At 50.7% G+C, this 21835-nt stretch overlaps 1 protein-coding gene across 3 annotated transcripts in view; it reads right to left on the minus strand.

Annotated features, from left to right (window-relative positions):
* Window positions 1-212: 212 nt before the first annotated feature.
* The window catches only part of CAPN9 (calpain 9), a 40556-nt gene continuing 18933 nt past the window's right edge, over window positions 213-21835 (minus strand). Inside the window, exons 7-20 of one of the 3 annotated variants that reach the window (XM_025850886.2) lie at window positions 21067-21152; window positions 19042-19119; window positions 17541-17701; window positions 16418-16575; window positions 16036-16244; window positions 13201-13237; window positions 12074-12154; window positions 10026-10083; window positions 8296-8360; window positions 7883-7951; window positions 7528-7606; window positions 5680-5796; window positions 2963-3027; window positions 213-1896 (exon numbers count right to left, since the gene is read on the minus strand). In XM_025850886.2, the coding sequence (XP_025706671.1) occupies window positions 1870-1896; window positions 2963-3027; window positions 5680-5796; window positions 7528-7606; window positions 7883-7951; window positions 8296-8360; window positions 10026-10083; window positions 12074-12154; window positions 13201-13237; window positions 16036-16244; window positions 16418-16575; window positions 17541-17701; window positions 19042-19119; window positions 21067-21152 (1290 nt within the window). In that variant the 3' untranslated portion in view covers window positions 213-1869. Of the gene's footprint in view, window positions 1897-2962; window positions 3028-5679; window positions 5797-7527; window positions 7607-7873; window positions 7952-8295; window positions 8361-10025; window positions 10084-12073; window positions 12155-13200; window positions 13238-16035; window positions 16245-16417; window positions 16576-17540; window positions 17702-19041; window positions 19120-21066; window positions 21153-21835 lie in introns of those variants that run through there. The other 2 variants (XR_012374329.1, XM_073879062.1) reach the window with 2 other exon arrangements.

The raw sequence follows: 21835 nt of genomic DNA on the forward strand, positions 1-21835 counted from the left end.
TTTTATTATTTTCTTAGAGGTGGCTTTACAGATTACAATATGCAAATTAACTTATACCATCTACTTCAGGTTAATACTTGCTTAATTTCAGTAAAACATAGCAATATTGCTTCAATATATCTCAATTTCTTTCCTTTCCTTTGTGCTATTATTATTATATATCTCTACATATGTTACAAACTGAAGAATAGAGTGTTATAATTATTGCTTTATATAACCTTATGTCTTTTAACAAAATTAGAAGAAAAGAGAAAAAAACATTTAAAGACTTTTGTATTAACCCACAGATACCATTTGTAGTGCTGTTCATTTCTTGTAAATTCAAGTTATTATCTGGTGAGGCCAAAAGATCAGGAGACAATTGCTACTGAAAAGGTAACTTGTTATATTCACCAATACCAAAAGGAGGGGGCATGCCATGTCATGCAGGGCCATACAGAGAGGCACCAGGGTTGATCAGGAAGCAGAGGGAAAAAGGGAAAATGTGGGCAAGAGTCTTTATTGTGGTTTCCATGGGAAGGAATGGGTGAGGCAGGGTCAGCAGTCTGAGGATTGGCTAGTTTCAATAATTTCAGCAGGCTCTAGGGCTTAGAAGTGTCCCCAGTTGTCTCAAACCTGGCCCTGTGGTGATTAGGGTAGGTGCATAGTGGCCTGGAGTGTCAAAGTCCCGTAGAGGAGGTGGTTGGGGTGTGGGCTCTGGGTTGGTTGGCTTGTATATGAAAGGCACACTTGCAGGCAAGCTGTTTGCTACTTCTGGGAATTGACTAGCCTTGGGAAGGGCAATCCCTCCAGGGTTAGCAAAGCCTCAAGATGTCAAATATCAAGTACAGAAACTAAAAAACATTGTTATTGCATCATGCTCCTATTGCTGGGTGAGATCAGGGAAGGGTTGGGAATTGAGACGAGATCATGTTGCCCTGGCATCTTTAGCCAGGAGACAGGAATCTGATGAAGTTTCACTTCTAACTAGATCTTCATCCCAACCATTGTCCCCACCCTTCTCTCTCTGCACACCCCTCCATTCCACCTCACCTGCCACAAGTATATAAATAAGAAAATGAGACCTAACATTTACTGAGGCAATATCACGTTATTTCCCATTATTCCAATTTGGTGGGATTTTCCTATTCAGTGTCAGGGAACTAAAACAAGGCTTCTCCACTCTGTTCTTCCCCATCATGGTAGAAATGAATGCAATCCAGTCTGACCTGAATCCGGGCTACTGAGAAGAAAAGCACTGCACCTGGCTTTTCTGACCCAAAACTTTAGACACAAAGGATGTCTGGCCTGGACAGAGACTATCTTAGTTACCACCTCTTGGAGGAGGAAATAGGGATTTTCCTGTTGTTCCACTCTTACAAGTAAGCATCCGGAATTCCCCCAAGGTTTGTCCCACAATAAGGAAACACACCTAGGATGAAGACAATACTTATTTATGACATCACAACTTTCTGTTCTCATCTCAGGCCCCAACACATTTATAAAAACGTTGTCCTGTATAGGATGTTCGAGTGTAATGATTGACACTCCACTGAAGCCAGGGCTCTGTGCACTGAGTTACACTTTGGATAATTAGTACTGGGAAGAGGTGGGGAAGGTGGGGGGAGAAATTGCTAACAATGCCTGAACCTGAGCGTAAGGCACAGGTGGTAACCTCAGCCTTTCTTAGGGCAGGGATTGTACAAAGAAGTAGCATAAAATCAGAGATCATAGCTGAATCCATTTCATTCTTCCAAGATCAGGATGGTGGGGCAGGGGGAGGAGAAGGTTGGATAATGCGAGGAGAGCTCTACACCAAGAAACGTTCTGAAGTTCACGGTCCAAAAGTCAAGACTCTGCCGGACAGACTGCATCTTTGCTGGGGAAGCCTCAGATGTTCATTGTCAAGTTTATGAACTGGGAACAAAAAGAGAGAGAAAGTGAAGAATTGGTTATCCCTCTACTCCCCTACCAGCCCTGGTTGGTTTGTGTCACAGCGGTTCTGCCATCCAATCGTCTTGCCTGCGAATATGGACTTCTGCTTCAACATGAAATATTTTTGAAAAAATGAATTCCCAGCACTTTCAGTTTTCCAGAGATCCTGAGATCTTTCTGAGTTAGTTCAAGTGCAGATGGCGAGAGAGAGAGAGAGAGAAATGTACTTTCTCCCTGGCAAAGAAGAGAGGCTTCCCGAGGCACCTCAGGCAGGGCAGGCAGTATGAAGTGCCTCTTTGATGAGGGGTCCCTGACGGTGAGGACAGAGGTGGTCCATGGGGAAGAGGCTGCAGGCTCCACATCTGGGGCTCTTTACAAGTGAACTGGTGGAGAAGTTGCATGCAGTTCCTTCTCTAGCCTGAGGGCCTCCTGCCCCTTCTCCCCTTGCTCCCTGCTTTCTTATCACAGCATGGTCACGGGGAAACACAATTATGTGGGATGGTTTCTTCTCTCTCCTCTGCCCCACTTCCTGGACACAGCGTATGCCAAGGTCAGGGTCAGGGAAGGCAGCTGGGTGAAGGAAGACGCACAGGCTCTTCTAGCAGAGTAATTGTAGGTGAGGCAAGGATCCAATTGTTACCTAGGTGGATGGGAGGGGGCTCCTGAACTTGGCTGCATACTGGACTCATGGGGGAATTCTAAAAATATCAATGCTTGGGCCCCACCCCGAGAGATTTGGACCTGATTGGTTTGGGTCATGGCCAGGCCATTGGGATTTTAAAATCTCCCCAGGTGATCCTACTGTGCAGCCAGAGTTGAATAGTTAATCATTTTATGCCTCCGTTTCCACTTCTGCCAAATGGGGGTTCTGTTAATCCTTCGCTCACAGGACTATTGTAACGATTGCATTGGCTGCTAACTGACTAGTACCTAAAAAATGTTAGCAGTTTCATTGTTGTTATTACGCCCATGGCTGAGTGTGACCTTCACAGGCATTCAGCAAACATTTATAGAGCGGGTACTCTGCCTCGCCCTGGCTGCATCATACCTCGTTTATGTTGAGATGAATGAACTCCTCGTCCTTGTTCTTTGTGCTGAGAGCCTGGAACACCCCTAATAGGAGAGACATGAGAAAGGCATCATTGTGGGGACAGTTCCTTCAACAGGTTTCTTTCTTTCCTAGTGACCTTGGGGCCTGCAGGGCAGCCCGTGGAGGAGCTGCTCCATCTGGCGGTAAGCAAGGATCTTCTAGAATGGCAGGCCAGACTCAGGCCGACTCCACGGGGGTTTCTGTCACACAGTGGAGGCTCTTGAATTCCTGGGATGGCAGAGCTGGTGGCCTTAGCATCGGGTGGCACGCGCTGTCCTCTACAATATGCCAGTCAGCTGGCCAGATGCTGGACCCCAAACATCTCCCCTATGCTAACTTTTTGGGGAGCTACAGGCCCCTTGTAATCCACGGGCCTTCTTCCCAGAGAAAAAGCTCATGTACATGAAGTTTTGCATGAGTCTTGAAAGCCGTTCAATCTCTACGAGTCCCTAAGGAGAAGGTGAGCACTGTAGGCACCCGCACACCCAGGAGGAGCAGGGGGAGGACGGAGAGCTGGCTGAGCTGGACGTCTCAGCTAACTCACTGAAAGCTACTTTCCTCACCGGGCCTCGGCCTCCCCTTCTAATCGAAGTGGCCAGGCCAGTCAAGTCTGGCTTCCCCTAAGAGTCTCCCAGGAGCTTTAAAAATATAACAAAAAGGGGGAGGAGACTGTCATAGAACAAAAGAGACAGAACCCAACAGCCAAGTGCAGTGAGTAGATCCCGAGACAAGCAAGCAAACGTGGAAAGAGGACCTGGCCACGTTCAGCACGGGCCAGGTCTTAGATGATGTTGAGGGCTCACTGAGAAGTGTGTTGGGGGTGCAGATGGCATGAGCACTGTGCTGAAAACAAGCCTACCTGTTAGAGATATTTACAGAGGGAAGGACTGAGTTTCTGAGCTCTGTTATCAGATACTTCGAAAAAAGTATATGTTAGAAGAACATATGAAAGATTAGCAGGATGATCATTGTTGAGGCTGGTGTAAGGCGCTGGAACCGTCTGGGGGATTTTTATAAATAGCGATGGTGCGTGCCACCCCCTTGATTCTAATTAATTGGCCTCCTGTGCAGCATGGTTATCACAAAACATTTTTTCCTTTGAATCCCCTTCCCCTGTTTTGCCCACCCCCCAACCCCAGGTCATCGAAATTTTTTAAAGCTACCGGAGGGATTGTAATGTGTGGTAAAGTTTAGGAACCCTGGTGTGGGGCCCATGGGGAATGATCATTATTCCTTATACTTAAGTGTATGATTAAAAATTTTGAGAATAAGAAGTTTGAATAATTCTGGGGTAAAGCCCTAGCCTTGGTATTTTAAGAAGTTCTCCAGGTGGTGGATCTAAGGAGAGGATCCTGGAGTAGGGTGGTGTTAAGCCCAAAGTGCCTTCTCCTTAATATTCCTCGATTTTGTAAGAACAAGCTGAGGACCCCCTGCTGGGCAGGATCGGGCTAAAGGGATTTAGAAAGGACCGGGAGAGAAGAGCAGCTGAGAGAAGAGAAGCTACTACATCTCATTCTTTTTAGGTCCTTTCTGACCACTGTGTAATTCTAGTAAGTGACTACCTTTCACGGGGGCCTTTCTAAAATGCACCTCTTACCAGCTAGTGGTAACCACCTAGAGAAAGCCCAGCCTCCCGGCTTGGCGTGCAAGGCCCTTCAGCACCTGCTTGCCTCTCTCAAGTCATCACGATCAGCCCACCCATAAGCCTTACTTGTCCACTAAGGGCGGTTTTCCCGGGGAATTACAGCCTGGGGACAGGTAATCACATGTGTTCTAAGTGTCACAAAAGAAGCAAAGGGACCTCTGGCACAGTAGACCCGAGGATCACAGACCCTGCCTTGGTTTGGCGAGTCCTTGAGGTCACCTAGCAAACATCCTTTAGAAAATGCCAAGCAGGACAGGTCCATACTTCATGGGGCCCAGCGCAGCATGGAAATGTGGGAGCCCTTTGTTAAAAAATGATGAGGATTCAAGATGGTGACACTGAAGCATGAAACCAAGCATGGGCATCCTCAGGGGTGCGGGGCGCTGGGCACCGACACGTTTCTCTCCCCCAACCCCAATCATGGCGGCCACCCTGGCGCTGGGTTCCAGGGCCCTGGATGCGCTTCGTTCAGCTTCAACTTGGTGGCAGTGTGACCACAAACTGCGTGCTCTAAGGATCCCTACACATCATTTGTCTCTCTCTTCTTGGGGTAACACATCTTGTTTGGGAAAACCAGGTCCGTGTCTAGGGCTTACAAAACACAAAGGTAGGGTGGAGGGAGCGGGGCAGAGGGAAAAGGAGAAGACAAGGGAGAGAGACTCTTCTGATTCTACGGGCTCTGATGCATTTGACCCTGGATCAGAACTTCCCTCAAATGGGAGGCGGGACCCTCCCCCAACCCTGTCCTGCAGGGACACTGCAGGTGTACACACGGAGGATGACTCTTCGCCAGAGGAGTGGCCCTAACCCAGAGGCCATGGATGAGAAGACTCTTAAGGACGGCCCGGCAGAGAAGACTCCCACACCCCCACCCTCAGCTAGCCAGGCACACGGCACAGAGGTCACACGACAGAGCCTCCCGTCACCAGGATTTATGGCTGGCTGGCTGTCACCTGCTCCTGGAAGGCAACTGAGGGGACGCGGAGATCCCCCTCGGGGCCCGGGAGGCGCAACCCCACCAGCCACTCACGGCTCGCGTTCTCCAGCCGGACGAGGCAGTTGAGGAAGTCATCGAAGCCGAGCTGGAGCCCCTCGTCCGCGTACCTGAGCACGATCAGCTGCAGGAGGTGATGGCTCAGCTGGAAGCCTGTGGGGCCGGGGAGGAGATACAGAGCTGGTCTTGGCTGGGCCCCGTGGGGCGCACCTTTGGGGCACACCCAGGCAGTGCACACCCGGTCAGCAGGTGGGCTCCCCGTCCTCAGCGTGGAGGCAGCGTGACAGTGTGCGTCTCCTTCAGGAGGGATGCTGGTGGACCCATGAGGCCATGCTCTTGGTTTTGACATTCACCTACCCGTTGTATCTTGCAGACTTGTCAGGAAGCCTCCCTTGCGGGAACTTAAGCCGGATGGTGTCTGAGCCCTACTCCCACGCCCTCTCCCCCACCTCCCTTTCTGGAGAGCACTTTAACCCAAAGGCGTTGAGGGCTCTGGAAATCGTGTTTCTAGAAGGGATGCTGCTGCCCCAGGTGAGTGACCCCCCCGGGGCAGGGGCTCATTCACCCACCCAGGCTGAGCCAGGGGCGGTCTGCTTTGCTTCTCTGGGGTTCCTGTCCTTATTGGTTAGATGAGGGCTTTAGACAGGTTAAGTCACTTTAGAGCCAACATTTAATGCTTCAATGTCTAACCTACATCCCAGGGATTGCCTCCCTTGACTTCAGTCTACATGTTCACTCCCCAGGGGACGTTCAATGTACTGCTTAGACGTCTACCCAGGTCTTCCCCGCTCCTCAGTCCCAATCCCAGACAGAGGAGGGGGCCAGTCAGATGCTGGGAGCGGTCTCTGGAGCCAGCCAGTGGTGTCGGGTCTTGGTGATACCCCAGATCCTAGCATCTGCTCTCCATGGGGCGAGGAGGGGGGAGCGGGGCACCCTCCTGCCCCCCACGCCTGCCCCCCTGCTCCGTCCTCCTCCCCTAGAAACAGGGTCACCAGCCCCTAAGAAAATCAGGCCCTCCTCCTCTGTGGTATTTTCCACTTTATAACTAACCTTGGTTTTTTTCCTCCCTTACGTAGGACCCAAGATGGTCCCGATTTTGGACATGCTGTCTCTATCAGACCATGAAGCTGACGATGTTTCCAGATGTTTGGCTTACCTGGGAGGGAACCTGATTCTAAGCTCTGGCAGGGCCCAGGGGGCACGTCTGTGAAGGACGCTTTGTGAGAAACACCACGCAACTTGGCAGGGGCTGGGGGCTGCAGTGGCCGCAGACCCATGGCTGCGAGCCCGGGACGGCAGAGCCCCAGAGACTCAGGCTGCCCTGGTGGTGACTGCCAGAGGGCGAGGGACACCACCTGGCTCCCATCCTTTGTGTACAGAGCTGATATAAATCGTGACTACCATCCGGTTTGGGTTCCGTCTGCTGGGAACAAAGCCAGGAACAGGGCTGCAGGTGGCAGAGGAGCTCCGTTCCCTGACCCTGAATCATGGGATCTGCCCTGCCTCGTCCATGGTCATCACCCTCCGAAAGCAGCAATTAGAGGTTTGGAGGCACGGCGGCTTGCCACCAAAGGGTCACATGTACCTCTGCTCGGCCAGAAAACTTGGCCAGAGGTGGCAGAGGGGGTCAGGCTAAGTTCACCCTTAGTGGACCCATTTTACAGATTCCTGCCAATATCTGCACAGTGGTTTAAAACATGGGCCCTGGTGTGGGCGAGCGAGTCTTGAGCCTGAGGCCTGGCTCTGGCGCTCACAGGGCTGTGCCCTCAGGAAGCATGAACTCGGGTCAAAGACCGGCCACCTCGTAGGGCACGAGAAGCAAGGGGCCGTCCACAGTCCCTGGCCACGCGCAGCCCACATCTGACCTCCCAGGCTTTGCTTCACCTGCAGCTTTCAGGGCGCTCCGCAGCTCGTAGGAGGACATGGTGCCCGACTTGTCAGTGTCGAACTGAAGGAAAAGGTTCTATGGGGAGGACAGAGGCATTGAGAACCAGAGGGAGGGTACCCGAAGGCGCCACCCTTGACAGTAACAGCCTGGACAGGAGGAGAGGCTCCTCCACCTTTTGCTTTCCTCTCCCTTCTGGGGGCAAGCCCTGGGGTACTTCTGTAAGCAGGAGAAGGGAACTGGGGTATTGCATCATGATTCCTTCCCTCCGGCCCTTTCCCTTGGCCGCTGAAGACCCCCTCCTGCTCCAGGCTGGCGCAATCCCCAGACGCCATGCCCGGCGGGGTCACGTACTGTCCACTTCTTCAGCTTGTCCCAGAACACTGTGAACTCCCCGAACTCTAGCTTCCCGTTGCCACTGGTCTGTGCCGAGCGCGTTAAGGAAGGAAGGAAGGAAGACGAGCAGGGTTTCAACCCAAGGTGCCTCGCGGGACTTCAGGGATGGAGGGGCAACCGGCTGGCCTGGGGGACAGGTGGCACAGAGTCAGGGCTCCTAGGGAGGTGGCTTAATTAAAGTCCCTTCCAAAGCATCCCCCCCCGCACTGGACAGTCTGTGCCTCTTGATTCTGTTCCAGTTCTAGGGGCTGCCCGGTCTTTGGATGTTCTCCGAGAAGAAGACTATCCTACCGGGTAAAGGTGCCACATTCTAGGAGGGTCTGCACGACAGGAAAACACAGTCCTTTCTGCCCACAGATTTGGAAGGATACATCCATTAGAGAAATGATGTTTTTACAGGAAATCAGGCTTAGCTTCTTGAATTGGAGGTCCTTTTCTGAAATCACACGTGAAAGCAGAATTCATTGGACGTGGGATAAGATAAGCCTATTCCCAGCTGCTGGGAGTCCAAGAGCGTGGTCAGATCCCAGGCTGGTGAGGGGGAGATGTGCTCACTCTCAGGCTGCTGGTGAGAGCAGAAACTGACATGGCCTTTGGGGAGGCAACGCTGCACAATATAAACATCGGGAAGATCTTTCCATTCACTTACCCTAGTTTTAAGGATCCCAAGCAAAGAATTACAAGTTAACATCTTTATCATCTTGTTATGTATAATGGCAAAAATTTAGAAATGACATAGATGACCAATGGAAGGGGAGGAGCAGAAAAGTTTAGGTGCGAAGGATGGATTGTTACATGGTCCTTAAGAACCATGTTTCTGAAGCACATTTAATGACCTGGGGAAAGGCTCATAAAAAGTCAGTTTAAAAGGCAGGATTTGAAATTATTGAAGAACTTTGAACACTCGTACACCGCTCGTAAAAGAGTCACTTTGGAAAACAGTCAGAAGATTCCTTAAAACAGGAAGTACACAGTTACCATGTCAGGCAGCAATTGTCCGAGGTATATACCCAAGAGAAATGTCCACACAGATGACTCGTTCATGAATGTTCACAGCAGCATTATTCATAACAGCCAGAGAGTGGCAACAACCCTCATGGCCATCCGCGAGGAATGGAGAAACAAAACCTGGTATACTCCTACAATGAAATATTATCCAGCCATAAAAAGGATTGAAGAGTCCTGGCAAACACTACAATGTGGATAAATCTTGAAGATGTTATGCTAAGTAAAAGAAGTCACTTAGGATCACCTATTACAAGATTCCTTTTATTTTTATTATTTTTTAATTAAAAAAAGAATTATTTATTTGAGAGCGAGAACGAGAGAGAGATAGTGAGAGAGGGAACACAAGCAGGGGGAATGGGAGAGGGAGAAGCAGGCTCCCCGTGAACAAGGAGCCCGATGCGGGGCTCAATCCCAGGACCCCGGAATCATGACCTGAGTCGAAGGCAGGTGCTTCACCAACCGAGCCACCTAGGCGCCCCACATAATTCTCTTTATATGAAAAGTCCAGAATCGCGAAGTCTATAGAGACAGGAAGTAGATCAGTTGTTTCAGGGCCTGGGGGAGGTGGGCAGTGACTGCTACTGGGTATAGTTTTTGAGTGATGGAATGTTCCAAAACTGGTTGTGGTGCTGGTTGCACAATGTTACAAACACACTAAAAAGCATGGTGGGTGAATTGTATAGTATGTGAATTATGTCTCAAAGATGTTACACTAACAAAATTGTATCTATAATTTAATGACAATTGTGTGTGTGTACATATATACACACACTGAGAGACACACGGATGACACATGATACACACACACATATCTTAACAGCAGTTATCTATGGGTGCTTAGATTATTGGTGGCTTTTGTCTTTGTCTTTAGGCTTTTTTGCATTTTTATGGCATTTTCTCCCACAACGGGCATCGTTTTTGTAATCAGGAAATAAGCAATGAAGGCTATTTTGAAAGTCTACCTAAAGTCAGCCCTGGAGAGCAGGGAGCCCGGGGGAGCTGGAGGAGAGCCAGGCAGCATAAGGTCACAGGTGACACGTCCCCTCCAGAGGAGCCCTGGGGTCCCCGATGGGTGGGGGGGATGAGCACTTACTCTTTTGCAGCACAGCATTTAAAACATATTCCAGTTCCTCTGCTGTCACCTCCATGTCCTGTTGAAGGATAGACAATTGCTTTTTATGGCCCTTAGCGCCTTCTTTGTTAGTTGCTTCTAGTTCTGAGCTTGATCTGGCTCAAGCGACAAACCTGGCCCTCAAGGACCCTGCTGCGGGCCGTGTACCCAATTCCCATGACTGCAGCCTGCTTAACTTCTCAGAGACTTGCATGCCCAGCCCAGAAAGGATGGGAAAACTGGTCCAGGGGAGGCAAGCATCCCTACCCTCTGAGCTAAAGCTCCCCACATGGAGCTTCTGTTGGGGGACCTTCGTGTGGGGGTCTCCAAGCCCCTGCACAGCAGAACCGCCTGGAGAGTATTAAAAATGCCCACCCTGGGGGCTCACTCCGTGCTGGGAGCTCACTCTAGGGACCATTTCAATCAGAAGACTGGGGGGATGTCCCATGGATTATTTTCAAAACCTATAGGGTGATTTCAGAACCACTGATCTCGGGCCGTCCACTAAGTCTGCGAGATCTCAGCATCCAAGGCCCTTAGAAGCTTGTCAGAAATGTAGAGTTTCAGGCCCTGCCCCAGACCTCCTGGGGAGGAAATTGACATTTTCTCAGGATGCTCCAGCAAGGGTTTTGCGAATGACAGTTTGAGTAGCACGCACTCAGGGCTCCTTTGGTCCAGGGTTTTGAGCTAGTGGTGTGAAACAGTCACCTAGGAAGTTATTTCCATATGCGCCTGCCCAGGTTCCACCCCTGGAGCTTCTGAGGCCTGGGGAACGGGGGTTGGGGTGCTCAGCCTTAGAGGAGAATCGCTGATGCAGCCCAAGCCCCCCTGGGACAGAGCAGGCCAGAGAGGTGGAGGCACACGTCTGAACCATCAGGCCAGTCCAAAGAAGAGCGGGACTGGAACCAGTGAGCTGATTCTACAGGTGCTTTTTGGTCATTAGTAAAGTTGGAAAGAATCTCCTGCAACATTCCCTCACTTCCCTTCCAAACCTGGGTCTCCATTTCTGGCAACTTCTGTCCCTCCTCAGCCGTGAGGAGGAGTTCACCCAGGCCCATCTTCCAGCCAGCATCCAGAGCTGGACGTTTGGCGTTCCTGTGCCACCCGGCCCTGCTCCGTCCTGCCCGGGGCTGCCGGCCGCCCTGGGAAGAGCAGATGGCCACCTTGCCTGCTGTGGCTTACACAAAGTAAGTCACACGAGTCCCCATTTTTCTCCACCCAGACTGCAGTCCCCAAGTCTCCCTGCCCTGCTCTTTCTTACACTGCCTGAAATCCCACCATCAACACCCCCACCCCACCCCCTGCCCCGGCCCCGCTGCAGGGGTCACACCTCTTTTATGATTCAGGATCCCTGCCAAGGGAAGGAACCAAATGTAGTCATCAGCACCCACCATGAAACGGTCAATCAGGCTAATTTTATTTATGGCTACGAGGGAACACAGGTGGGGCAGTTTCTAGCAGAATGGACGAGAGATACCCAGGGCCCCCAACAAACAAGCTGACAACCGAGGGGGCAAGAACGGAGTAGGGGTCAGAGAGCAGGAGGCGAGAGACAGATCCTCTCCTTCCCCAGTGGCTGGCCCTGGCCCGAACTGCCAAACCTAGCCATGCCGCTGATGTTACTGGACAAAAATCATGTTTGCAATTTCATGGTGATGTCCCCGAACAATACCACCTTCCACCAGAGCAGAGAGAACATTCTAAAGGCAGTGGTTTGTGGACAGAGTGCAATGAGCCACCTCTTCAAGGCTTCCTCTAGCCTTCCACAGAAAGCCCCTGGGCCAGGCTGAGCTCCTTTGAGGGCCCTTGTCCCACCAACGGTGGCAACCCGGCGTGAGGGGTGCACTGGGGGAGGCGGTCTTTGGAGCCTCCCAAATGACCAGGCTTGGCCTCTCCTTGGCTCTAGCTCCACCAGGCCTCTGGGAAGTGCTGCTGACAAACAGCTTCCTGCATCCCTGGGCTGTGGAGGAAACCAGGCCCCTCAGCACTGCAGGGGGTCAAGGCCAAGGGCAGGCTGCAGTCAGCCCTACCTCACCCGCAACTTGTTCAAACAGGGCCCGGAACTGCAGTTCCTCCTCTGTCTCCTGGCCAGTTGGAGTCGGCTTCGGAGGCTAAAAAGAAACCAGAGGAACTTACATGGGATTCACAGAAAAGACACTTGGCGTTTACGATTATCCGAAAGAAACAGCAAGAAAAGGAGGCGCGCACGGGAGACCTTGTGGTCCTGCAGGAGAGTCTGGGACCTCATTGCGGTGAGGAGGGGCCAGAAGTGGCCACTGCCTGGAGCATTAAGAATGGCAGTCGGATTCCTTGTGAAGGCTCTTCAGTGGGAGAATCTGGAAGGACTAATCGGGGGAACATTTGTAGATAGAAGCGCTAGGGAGGCTGGAGTCCTGACCGAGCTGGGGTCCCAGCCAGGGTGGCCACGGCTCCCTGCACCTCCTCTGTTGGACTCCTCACCACTCTCAGCTGTAATTACTTGCCGAACCATCTGTCTTGACAAGTGGTGAGATCTTTGAAGGCTGGAGTCTGTCTCTAGCAGGCAGCCCTGGGCCTAGCGCATGGAACGAGCTCAGTAAATGCTTTGGGTGTTTTAGTTTTGTGCAGATCAGTGCTGACTTTGGAAGCGTCACACTGTCCCAGGTACACCTCAGCACCTCTTCAAAGTCTTACAGCCCTTGGACAAGTATAAAACCCACCCCCACTGCCTCCTACCAACACACATATGGTAGGGAGGAAGTCCACTGTCAGGGAACCTACTAGCCACTCTCATTTTCTTCTTGATTATTTTTCTTCGTCTGAATGCATTTTAAAGACATCCCACCCCCTTCAGAAGCAGCACCCAACTCTCGGAACAGAGCGAGTTGGACAAAATCATGTTTGCAATTTCATGGTGAAGAAACATCGCACAGAGAAACATTGCTCCAAACAGAGCTTTCTTCAGCGCACCTACCTCGTTCCCATGCCTGGTCCTGGTGGGACATGAGAGCCTTAGAAGGTAGAAGGCGTGTCCCCCACGAGGATGGAATCAAGGTACTCACTGGATCGCAGATAAACCATTCCCTGAACTTCACAGCTCTGAATGACACTGTGATCGAAAGGAACTTTCGGGACAGTCACTGAACCCCACCCTCCAGAGTACCCTGGGAAGGCTCACCTCCGGAAGGTCGATGTCCACGTCCCCGTCCATGTCCCTGGGGGGCAGAAAACATGCTGGCTCACTTGTGGATTAACTTCCTCTCTAGGATCTGCAACACTCAAGGGCCCAGAGGTAGGGGAAGTTTCTGGCCCACTGAAGCCCTTCTTTTTCCATGAGGTTTACCTTTCACAAGGCCCGCAGACCCCCTGCACTGACCTCCCTCTCTTCCCACCCTATTACTCAGATCCTGCTGGGCATGAAAATAAGAGGGAGGCAATTGAGCCATTGGTCAAGGAAAACTTGTAAGTTCTAAACTTCTAAGTAAAAGAAACTGAGCCAGCTGCCACCCCTGTTTCCTGGATGCCCCATAACAAGGGATATTTATGAAGTGTTATGTAGGCTAGCAGAGCCCCAGAGGACCCACAAGTGAAGCAGATTCATTAAATATGCCCCATGAGCTCTACATCCCCAGAGGAGATTCAGTTCCTTGGACGGCGTCATTCCGTCTACTGAGGGTGAATTATTTCTGGGGGAATTGGAAAAGATTATAGAGCAAGTTGAGTCAGAACTTAAAATTCCCTCCAAAAGCTCCATCCTTTACCCCTGGCCCCTCCCCGAGGAAGTGAATCCCTGCTCCCACTGTGGGTGTTGGGGGTAGGCTGTGTGTGTGTGCTTATGTCTGGGGAAAAGAGGAAAAACAATGGAGATGTTTATTTTCCCGTTCACATATTTAGGGGAACCTATAGTGTTTGGGAAGCGGTAATATTGAGAGGAGGAGCAGGCTTAGCTTTTGGTGATGCTAAAACATTTGGAAGAATCCAATCTTGCAGAGTAAACATGAAGCACTCCCCAAGAAAAACTGCTAAAATGTCAAAGGGGATACCAAGAAGCAAACAAGATGGAACTAGGCTAGTTCCCCCCTTCTTCCTTATCCCCTGGGCACGCACAACAGAACGCTTTTCAGAGGTTGTTTAGGATCCTCTCATGAGGACGAAGCCAATGGAAATAGAGCTTCATGCGGTTCTTCAATCACTGAGCTACCAAGGCGGTGCTTATGTTCCAGATCACAGCAGATTAAAGGACCTCATTTGGGAGCAAGCGTGAGTATGGGCTTAGCTCGGCCGTATCGAACCATCTACGAATGCCCAGGACTCAGACCGTGCCCCACTGCTGGGTCAGGGAACACAGGTGCGGGGCAGGTACAGCCTGGCTTCCCCTCTCTTGTTCTTATTGCCCACAGCAGTCTGCACGCCTCTCGTGTGGGTGTTTTTGTGTGAACAGATCCTGGGAAATGCATCCTCAGCTTGTACCAGTATCTGGGAGAAGACTGGAGAGCAACTCTCCAACAGAATTTTCAAAAATTAAAGAAAGATCTTTAATTGCTTCTATTTAGCTGAGGAGAAGGAACCATACCTTTTGTAATCAGCTTGGGAAACCCAACCAGACTGGACAACTGGGGGTATTCTCAGTGCCTGCCACCAATCCAATCTTATCCCTCTAAACAAAAGATAAAACCAGAGGCCACTAACTCAGAGCTGGCTCCATCTTGTTATCTAAGGCCGGTCCCTAGTTGGGGACTCATCTAGCTCAAATGCAGAATTAGCCAATTTGGCCATTTTCTGCGATATCTAGAATATCTCTACTGGGAAAAGAAGTGGATGCTAGTATCTTGTACCATTTTTTTCCCTCTGCCATAAAGCAACCGATGGCAAAAGGGTAGTAATGGGAAACTTTTCATAGAAGTATCTAACACAAAATAATTTTGCTAAGACACTGCAAAGGGGGAGGTGGCAGAATGTCGGGTATATAAAATAGAAGGCAGACTTGTGTAGTGTAAGCACTTGACAGTTGGCTTTTTTGATTGTAGTGTAAGTGCCTGGCATTAAGTTTTTGACCGTTGAGGCATCCATTTCAAAGACGTTCATCTCAAACACACTGCCAGCTACACAGCTAGATCCAAAGCCCAGCCACCCTACCCATGAGGTTCCCTCTTTTTTTAGAAAGTTCTGGTAGGCCATTTGGCCCACTGCTTGCTTTTCCTTCAAGCACTAATTTCTGCTTTTATGTTTGAAGTTCACCAATAAGGAGCGCCTGCGAAACCCTAGGGCCCTACCCTTGACCCCAATAAAGGCAGAACCCCAGGCCTGTGCTCTCTCTCTCTCTCTCTCTCTACTCAGGACATCACTCTGTGGCCCCAGGTGTGCCATGTATGCTCCAGAACCTGTAAGTAATAAACCTTGTCTTTTCAAAGTTCCTTGGGTTGTTGCCAAGATACATCTTGCAATCATAAAAAGATCCACAAGGGTCAGTCTGGCCTCAACGTTGGCTCCGGTTGGGGAAACGTCTTTGGGGGTTCACCACAGGAAGTACAGGCCCAGGTGAGTGTTCTCGGGCGTTCCTAGCTGATGGCATCACTACCCATAGGCTGGGATCAACCCCAAACAATTTGGCGACATTTATTTAAACTGAAGCTGAAAGAACGGGTCTTTTACGAAACTTGTAATAGTCATCCCCTTCACTGTATTCAAAAATGAGTCTAGCACTTCTAAATGTGGGTCCCACTCCAGAGGTTTCTTGAGAATAGGGTTTGGAAAATGAAGGGCTCCACCCGAGAGGGTCTGGTGAGCATGATTCTGGGAGTGGTTGGAGAGAGCAACTTTTCAGTTCGAGGGAAGGAAGGAGCAGAATCAAAATGGAAACATATCCTGCTTTGCAAATGGGTTAAGAAACCCTCCTGGTTTCTCAAGTGGATCGTGGAGAAGGGAAGAAAGGGGTCATGGCTCCAACAATCTCCTGTGACTTCCCAGGGACTGAGCCACTAAATGAAGAGGAATTCTTGAGCCTGTTACTCACTGGGTGATGGCTTTCTTCTCTGAAAAGATCCTCAGGCAGAAATCAGCTTCCTGATGGGGCTCAAAAGTGCTGGGAATCAGGATGTATTCCCCAGGGGGCAGCTTGAAGCGGTCGGAGACTTCTCTCAGGTTGATGAACGTTTTGCTTCTGGCCTGGGAAGCGTTGTACCTGAAGAAGTCTTTGTTCAGGTGTTCGTCTTTGCCGGGGCTCTGCGATGGGAGCATAATGGGGTTGGTTCTGTAAGGAGAGCCGTTGGTCTTGGGTATTTGGACACAGTTGGGGGACTGACTGGCCAGTGAGTCTCGGGCATGTGGCCAAGGAGGAGCTAAGAGTCCAGCACCTTAGGTGGCGGGCTCCGAAGAGCGGCTTAGTTCCTACCCACCTGGTAAATGGCGTAGCCAATGGTCAGCATGTCGGCTCCAAACCTCTTGAGTTTCCTTCGATCTTTCTGCATTAGGGCTACGAGGAAAGTGCAGTCGTCCTGCCCCTCATCCTTCTCAGTCAGGGACAATTTTATTTGTGGATTGGTCCAGAAGGTATCTGCCCTTTGAAAGAGGTGAATTCTTTAATCTTCCTTAAAAAAAACACAAAAAATGCGCACACACACACACACACACACACACACACTCCATCCACCCCCACCACATCTTCCCAAACCTGAGGAAGTCATTCATTTCTTCTCTCCCGGTTCTGATGACCCTTGTGCTCTACTTCCCATAACCCTGGTGAGAAGGCCAAGTGCTCCCCTTTCAACCCCACCTTCTCTTGAGCCATTTCCCATACATTCTTCTGGGTCTACGATTTGCTCCATCTTATTTTTCCCTTGTGATACTTCAAAGGAGAGTGCTGTGCCCCTCTGGTTGTGCAAGGTGAACAGAAGCCACCCCGCTTCCAGTTCCAAGGGCGAACGCTGATTGGTTCATCCTAGTGCATCTTGCTGTGGACAGTTGGAACAAAGCCAATCAGCCCGAAGCATTCACCAGCCAATATGGGTACAAGGAATGCCCAGTTAGAGTGAAGCTGGGGACTTTCGTTGGATGACCCTGTGCATAAGTGAGGGCTCAGGAAGTCCTGGGTGGTGCTGGCAGCCCTCCTGCCCTCCTTTCTATAAAGAAACCCAGGCTGAGGAAGAAGTCAACAGAAGAAAGAGGACAGAGCAGAGATTTCCAGACCAGTGGGTTGAGGGAACTATGCCTGAAGCCCACCCTACTTCTCTGTACTTTTCAGCCATGCAAGGAAAAAATTCTTTGAATTGCTAAACTAGCATGACTTGTGCTTTCTATTACTTGTCATGGGAGATAACCTAAGTGACCAAACAAGAGTTTCCCCGAGCAATTCTTATCTGACTTCCTGCTACATCTCTGCAGCCCTCACCGGCCATCCCGGAAATCCTACTAACTCCACACTCAGGCCTTCTCTAGGGTCCTGGTGCTGACCCGCTGACGTCCCCCAGACTTCACTGGACACTTGGCAACGACAGAGAGAGTGACAAGCAGATTACCAACCCAGGAAATTGCGGCAGCCCCCGGCCGTGGAGCCCCGCACCCAGCTTCCTTGATGGACCGTCACCTCCCACTTGTGGAGAGCATTCTCCTCCAGGGCGTCAGGAGTGAGGTTGCAGATTTCCACTTTGTCGAAGTGGGCCTTGAAGTCCCTAAATGCCATCCTGCAACAAGGTGGAGAGACACCATTCTCCATGGGAAGTGATGGTGATGTCATGATCCATTCGTTCGCTTAATCATCTAACCAACCAGTAGTAAGGGCCCGCACCTGTCCTCAAGGACAGGGAGAACTCACGTGTGGGCAGACAGAAAATACACAAGCAAAGCTAAGGAAAACCCAGGTTCAGGAACTGCAGCCCACCCCTGGCATCTAGAGTGGGATGTAAGCAGTGATGTGCGGGTCAAGGCTCTTAGGAAGTGGGGGTGTCTCCTCCAATCTTTCCTGTCTTTCTTCTGCTGCTGGCTTCCTGCAGATGGCTGGGTGACCCCAGGGGATGGTGGAACCACAGAGAGGAAGGGGCTTGGGTCCCTGAATCACTGCATGGGGAGAGCCACCCACAGAATAGGGATGTCCTGCTGGACTGTTACAATGAGTGAGAAATAAACTTTACTGCATTTGAGTCTTTATACGTTTTGAGTCTACTTCTTACAGCAGCTGGTGTGACCCTAAGTCGTTGGTGCCTTGAAGTATGGAGCCACTGTGACAGAATTCTAAACTATGTGATATCAGCTTAGCACTTGGGCAGGTTTCATGGAAATATTAGAGCTGGGAAATAGATATCCACATTACAAATGGCAATATACTTGTTAAAACTGTCAAAATATGGAAGACAGAGGCTGTGTTCAAGGGGAACAGCCAGCTGTGTGCTGGCTTTTGCCTGCTGTGTTTAATAAGGCCTATAAGAAAAAAAGTGAGCTCAGACAAGAATCGACTGGTTTGCTCATCAGGGAAGAAAGCTGGACATCAGAAATGTGTGGTCTTGCAGGGTTGGAAGAGCCAACTGTTTTCTGGACCCCACAGGAAGAAACAAGATCAAAAGAAGCTTCTAGAAACAAAGGCCCATTAAAAACTCCCAGTTAAGCAAAGAGATTCCACCCTGTAGAAAGTCCAGATTAGGAATGTTTCCTGCCCACTTAGGTCTATTTTTTTAGGTGCTGTCAAGGTCGCTGCCTTCAGGGGCCCTTGTCATCAAGTGGGACAAGGAAGTAGCCCCCAGGAGCAGCGGGGCTGCCTGTCTGTCTTCAAATACACCATGCGAACTTGGATGACGGGTAGTTCAGAGGAGGGATGCTGGTATGGAGACCCAGGCTCAACCCCGTGTTCATACCAAATTCTTTGCCAACCTGGGTGAACATAAGGGGCTTGAGACCAATGTATTCGATTTACCAAAGAAATTGAACAAGACAGACAGAAAGCAAGCAAGCAAGCCAAGGGCTCTAGGGCACTGCCCTCATACCTGTTATGTAGTCAATACAGAAAAGAAAACAGAGACGAGCACTGTACCAGAATTCCCCGTCGTCGAGAGCCGTGTGACACAGGCGCTTTTGCTCGGCTGGGCCAACGGAACACCACTCGGAGGAACTAGGAGGAGTAAGCAAAGCCGCTGGAACAAGACTGCCTTGTCGGGGTGTGAGCGTCCCTCCCGAGGTGCCTGGGTGGTGGCTATGTGGGGATTGATCCTGGTCAGTGCCTACTCCCTGGGCCCTGGGAATGCCCCAGGGGATCTAGAGGCTGGTTGCAAAGTAGGCGTCCAAGAGCAGCCAATGGTAAAAGGTCCTCGGGATCATTTGAAGTCCCTCTGTAGGGGCTTATCACAGGACCATCATAGGATGTTGAACGCTAGCAAGGTAGCAGAAACTTCCAACCGGAAGTCAGAAGGGGACTGACGTGTGCCCCGGAGCATCTCCCGATCTCTCCTCTTCATTGGTAAGTGACGTTTCGAAAAGTGATAATAGTATCTTATGTTTGCTTGGGCTTGACATTTCACATACTAAACATTTTCTTTAGGTGAGCTCTCCAAGAAGCCTCCAAGTTCACCGTGTCTCTACACCTTCAAATGGTTCCACTGAGTAACCGCCACCGGGGTACCCAACTGGCATGGCCCCCTCATCCACACCCTGCAGAGCTCATCCCAGGAAGGACCCAGGAGAAGCCCCTCTCCAGGTCCAGCGTGCCAGGGTCAGAACAGCAGTACCCAGAGCCAGGACCTTCCGAGGGGCTCACAGCCCAAAACGGGCCTGCCGGGCTAACGCGTTTTCAGTACTTCGCTCCTAACAGGTGGGGTCAGGAGCAGGGATCAGGATGGGGACCTGCCCTCTGTCACCCCAAGGCTGAGTGGGAGCAGGAGGAAAGCTCGCTTCCAGCCTTGACCCCAGGAAATGCACTTCCCTTATTTCTCCCTCTGCATGTTTCCCAGGAGAAGAAAAAAAATGGCCCTTTTATGCGCTGTGTTCTCTTAACGGAAGAACACTCTAATAGTCTATGTGTGATATGAAGCAGGCTCATTAATTTCAATTTCAATATTTCTGTTCTTTCCATTTCTGCCAGGAGAGGGAGGCCGATCTCTTCCCTCCTGTGATGTTGGTGTGAATCCATCTCTGCCAAAGACCCCGGGCTCTGAGAAGGTGAGAGCCAAAGTGGGGGGAAGGTGGTGAACAAGAACCATGATGGGTCCACAAGCCCCTGCACCCTCGGGCTGGAGTCAAGTTAACAGAGATGCAGACACGCTGATGGCTGGCGACATGGTGGCCTCATGGTCTGAGGACAAACACAGCTCAGGTTCGTCTACTCAGGCTCTAGACATGCTGGAGGTCTCCCCAGAGTCCCACGAGCTGTGAGCAGGCAGGGGTGGGACAGCAGGACCCCAAGATGGCAGAGTCCTGGCTGAGGGAGCAAGCGGCTCAGGGTGGGCCCTGCCCAAGCACATCTAAACGTTCCCGGATGCTAGCCACCTGGGCCGCTTCACGAGGGATGAGGAGGGGACACATACCCGCAAGGGAGACCATTCTATATAATTGGGGGCCAAGAAATAACCCTGGTTGACTGCTCTGGAAGCAATGCATTTCCTGTTCTGCTTCCCCTCTCTACTGGGCCGCTGGGGCTCTAGCCAATGGCCAGTGACCAATCAGAGAGAACCCTGTAGTGACGTGCTTGGCAATATTTCGGGGACTCTCACACTTCAAATACTCATGGCCACCCCCACCCCCCAACATGTGCGCTCACACACACACACACACACACACACCCTGCATATTGGAGCTACTCATCACTGGAGATAAAGCCTCTCACAATATCATGGGGAGATCACATCTCCCCACGGGAGGGAATATATCCACTAACGTAAGTAACAGTAACTGGAAAGGTGAGAAAAAGCCGTTACAAGGGTGTTCAATTTTGACTGCATGGTGGGCCAGAGGGCTGAAGAGGGAGGAAGTTAAGGTCACCAGCAGCAGGAGGGAACTGTAGACACAGTGCGCCTCCCTCATACGCCTGCAGAAGCCCCAGGAAGGCAAGGAGGCGGGGACTGACCTGTCACTCCAGGACCCGTTCCACTCAGCCTGACCCCAAGGGTTCCGGACTCTGATGAGCTCCATTTTCTGGCCTCGGATGTTTACCTGGAGGGGAAAAACATCAGGGCAATGTGGAATGATAAATTCATGCATGAGCTCCAGAGTACTTCCCCTCCAGCCACGGTTGGCTTTCCCAAAAGCCTCTTGACTATGACACGCAAAAGACATGTCAAAACTCATCAATTCTTAACTAGCCCTTGGAACTTTCTAATTCCTAGTGAGCACAGTGGCTGGCATCACCTACAGTGATTATTAATCACCCGAGAATGGATACGCTGCATCTGGGAAATAAAGTAGAATTATACATAACAAGAAATTAGTTCACGTGAATCTTCAAATGAATGAGTTTTCTCGCTGGATTGGAATTGCCCTAGAGGCGGGTGCCGCGTCCTATTTATCAGTGTATCAGCATCTAGCACAGCGAGAGGTAAAGAGTAGTTTGGCCCAAGTGCTCAAGGACCTATGAGTGAGTTTTCTTCATCCTTAACATCTTACGGACAGATGAACGAAAAGTATATAGGCACACGCTGGGAATTTAAACGATAAACAAAAACCACTTCCAAGTCTTCTGAATCCAATATTCCCCCTTTCAGGTGTCAGGTGAGGATTTCTGCTGTCCGTATGGAGAACCCTTGAGCCAGTAAAGAAAGATGTTCAGCCATGCCCTTCATGCTCTGCCCCGGACCAAGAGAAAGGGCCAGTGCATTTAGAAAGATTTTGGAGGAAAG

This window comes from Callorhinus ursinus, unplaced genomic scaffold (assembly GCF_003265705.2).
Source record: "Callorhinus ursinus isolate GAN/ISIS: 27379988/994484 unplaced genomic scaffold, GSC_fseal_2.0 scaffold32, whole genome shotgun sequence".
Lineage (NCBI taxonomy): Eukaryota > Metazoa > Chordata > Mammalia > Carnivora > Otariidae > Callorhinus > Callorhinus ursinus.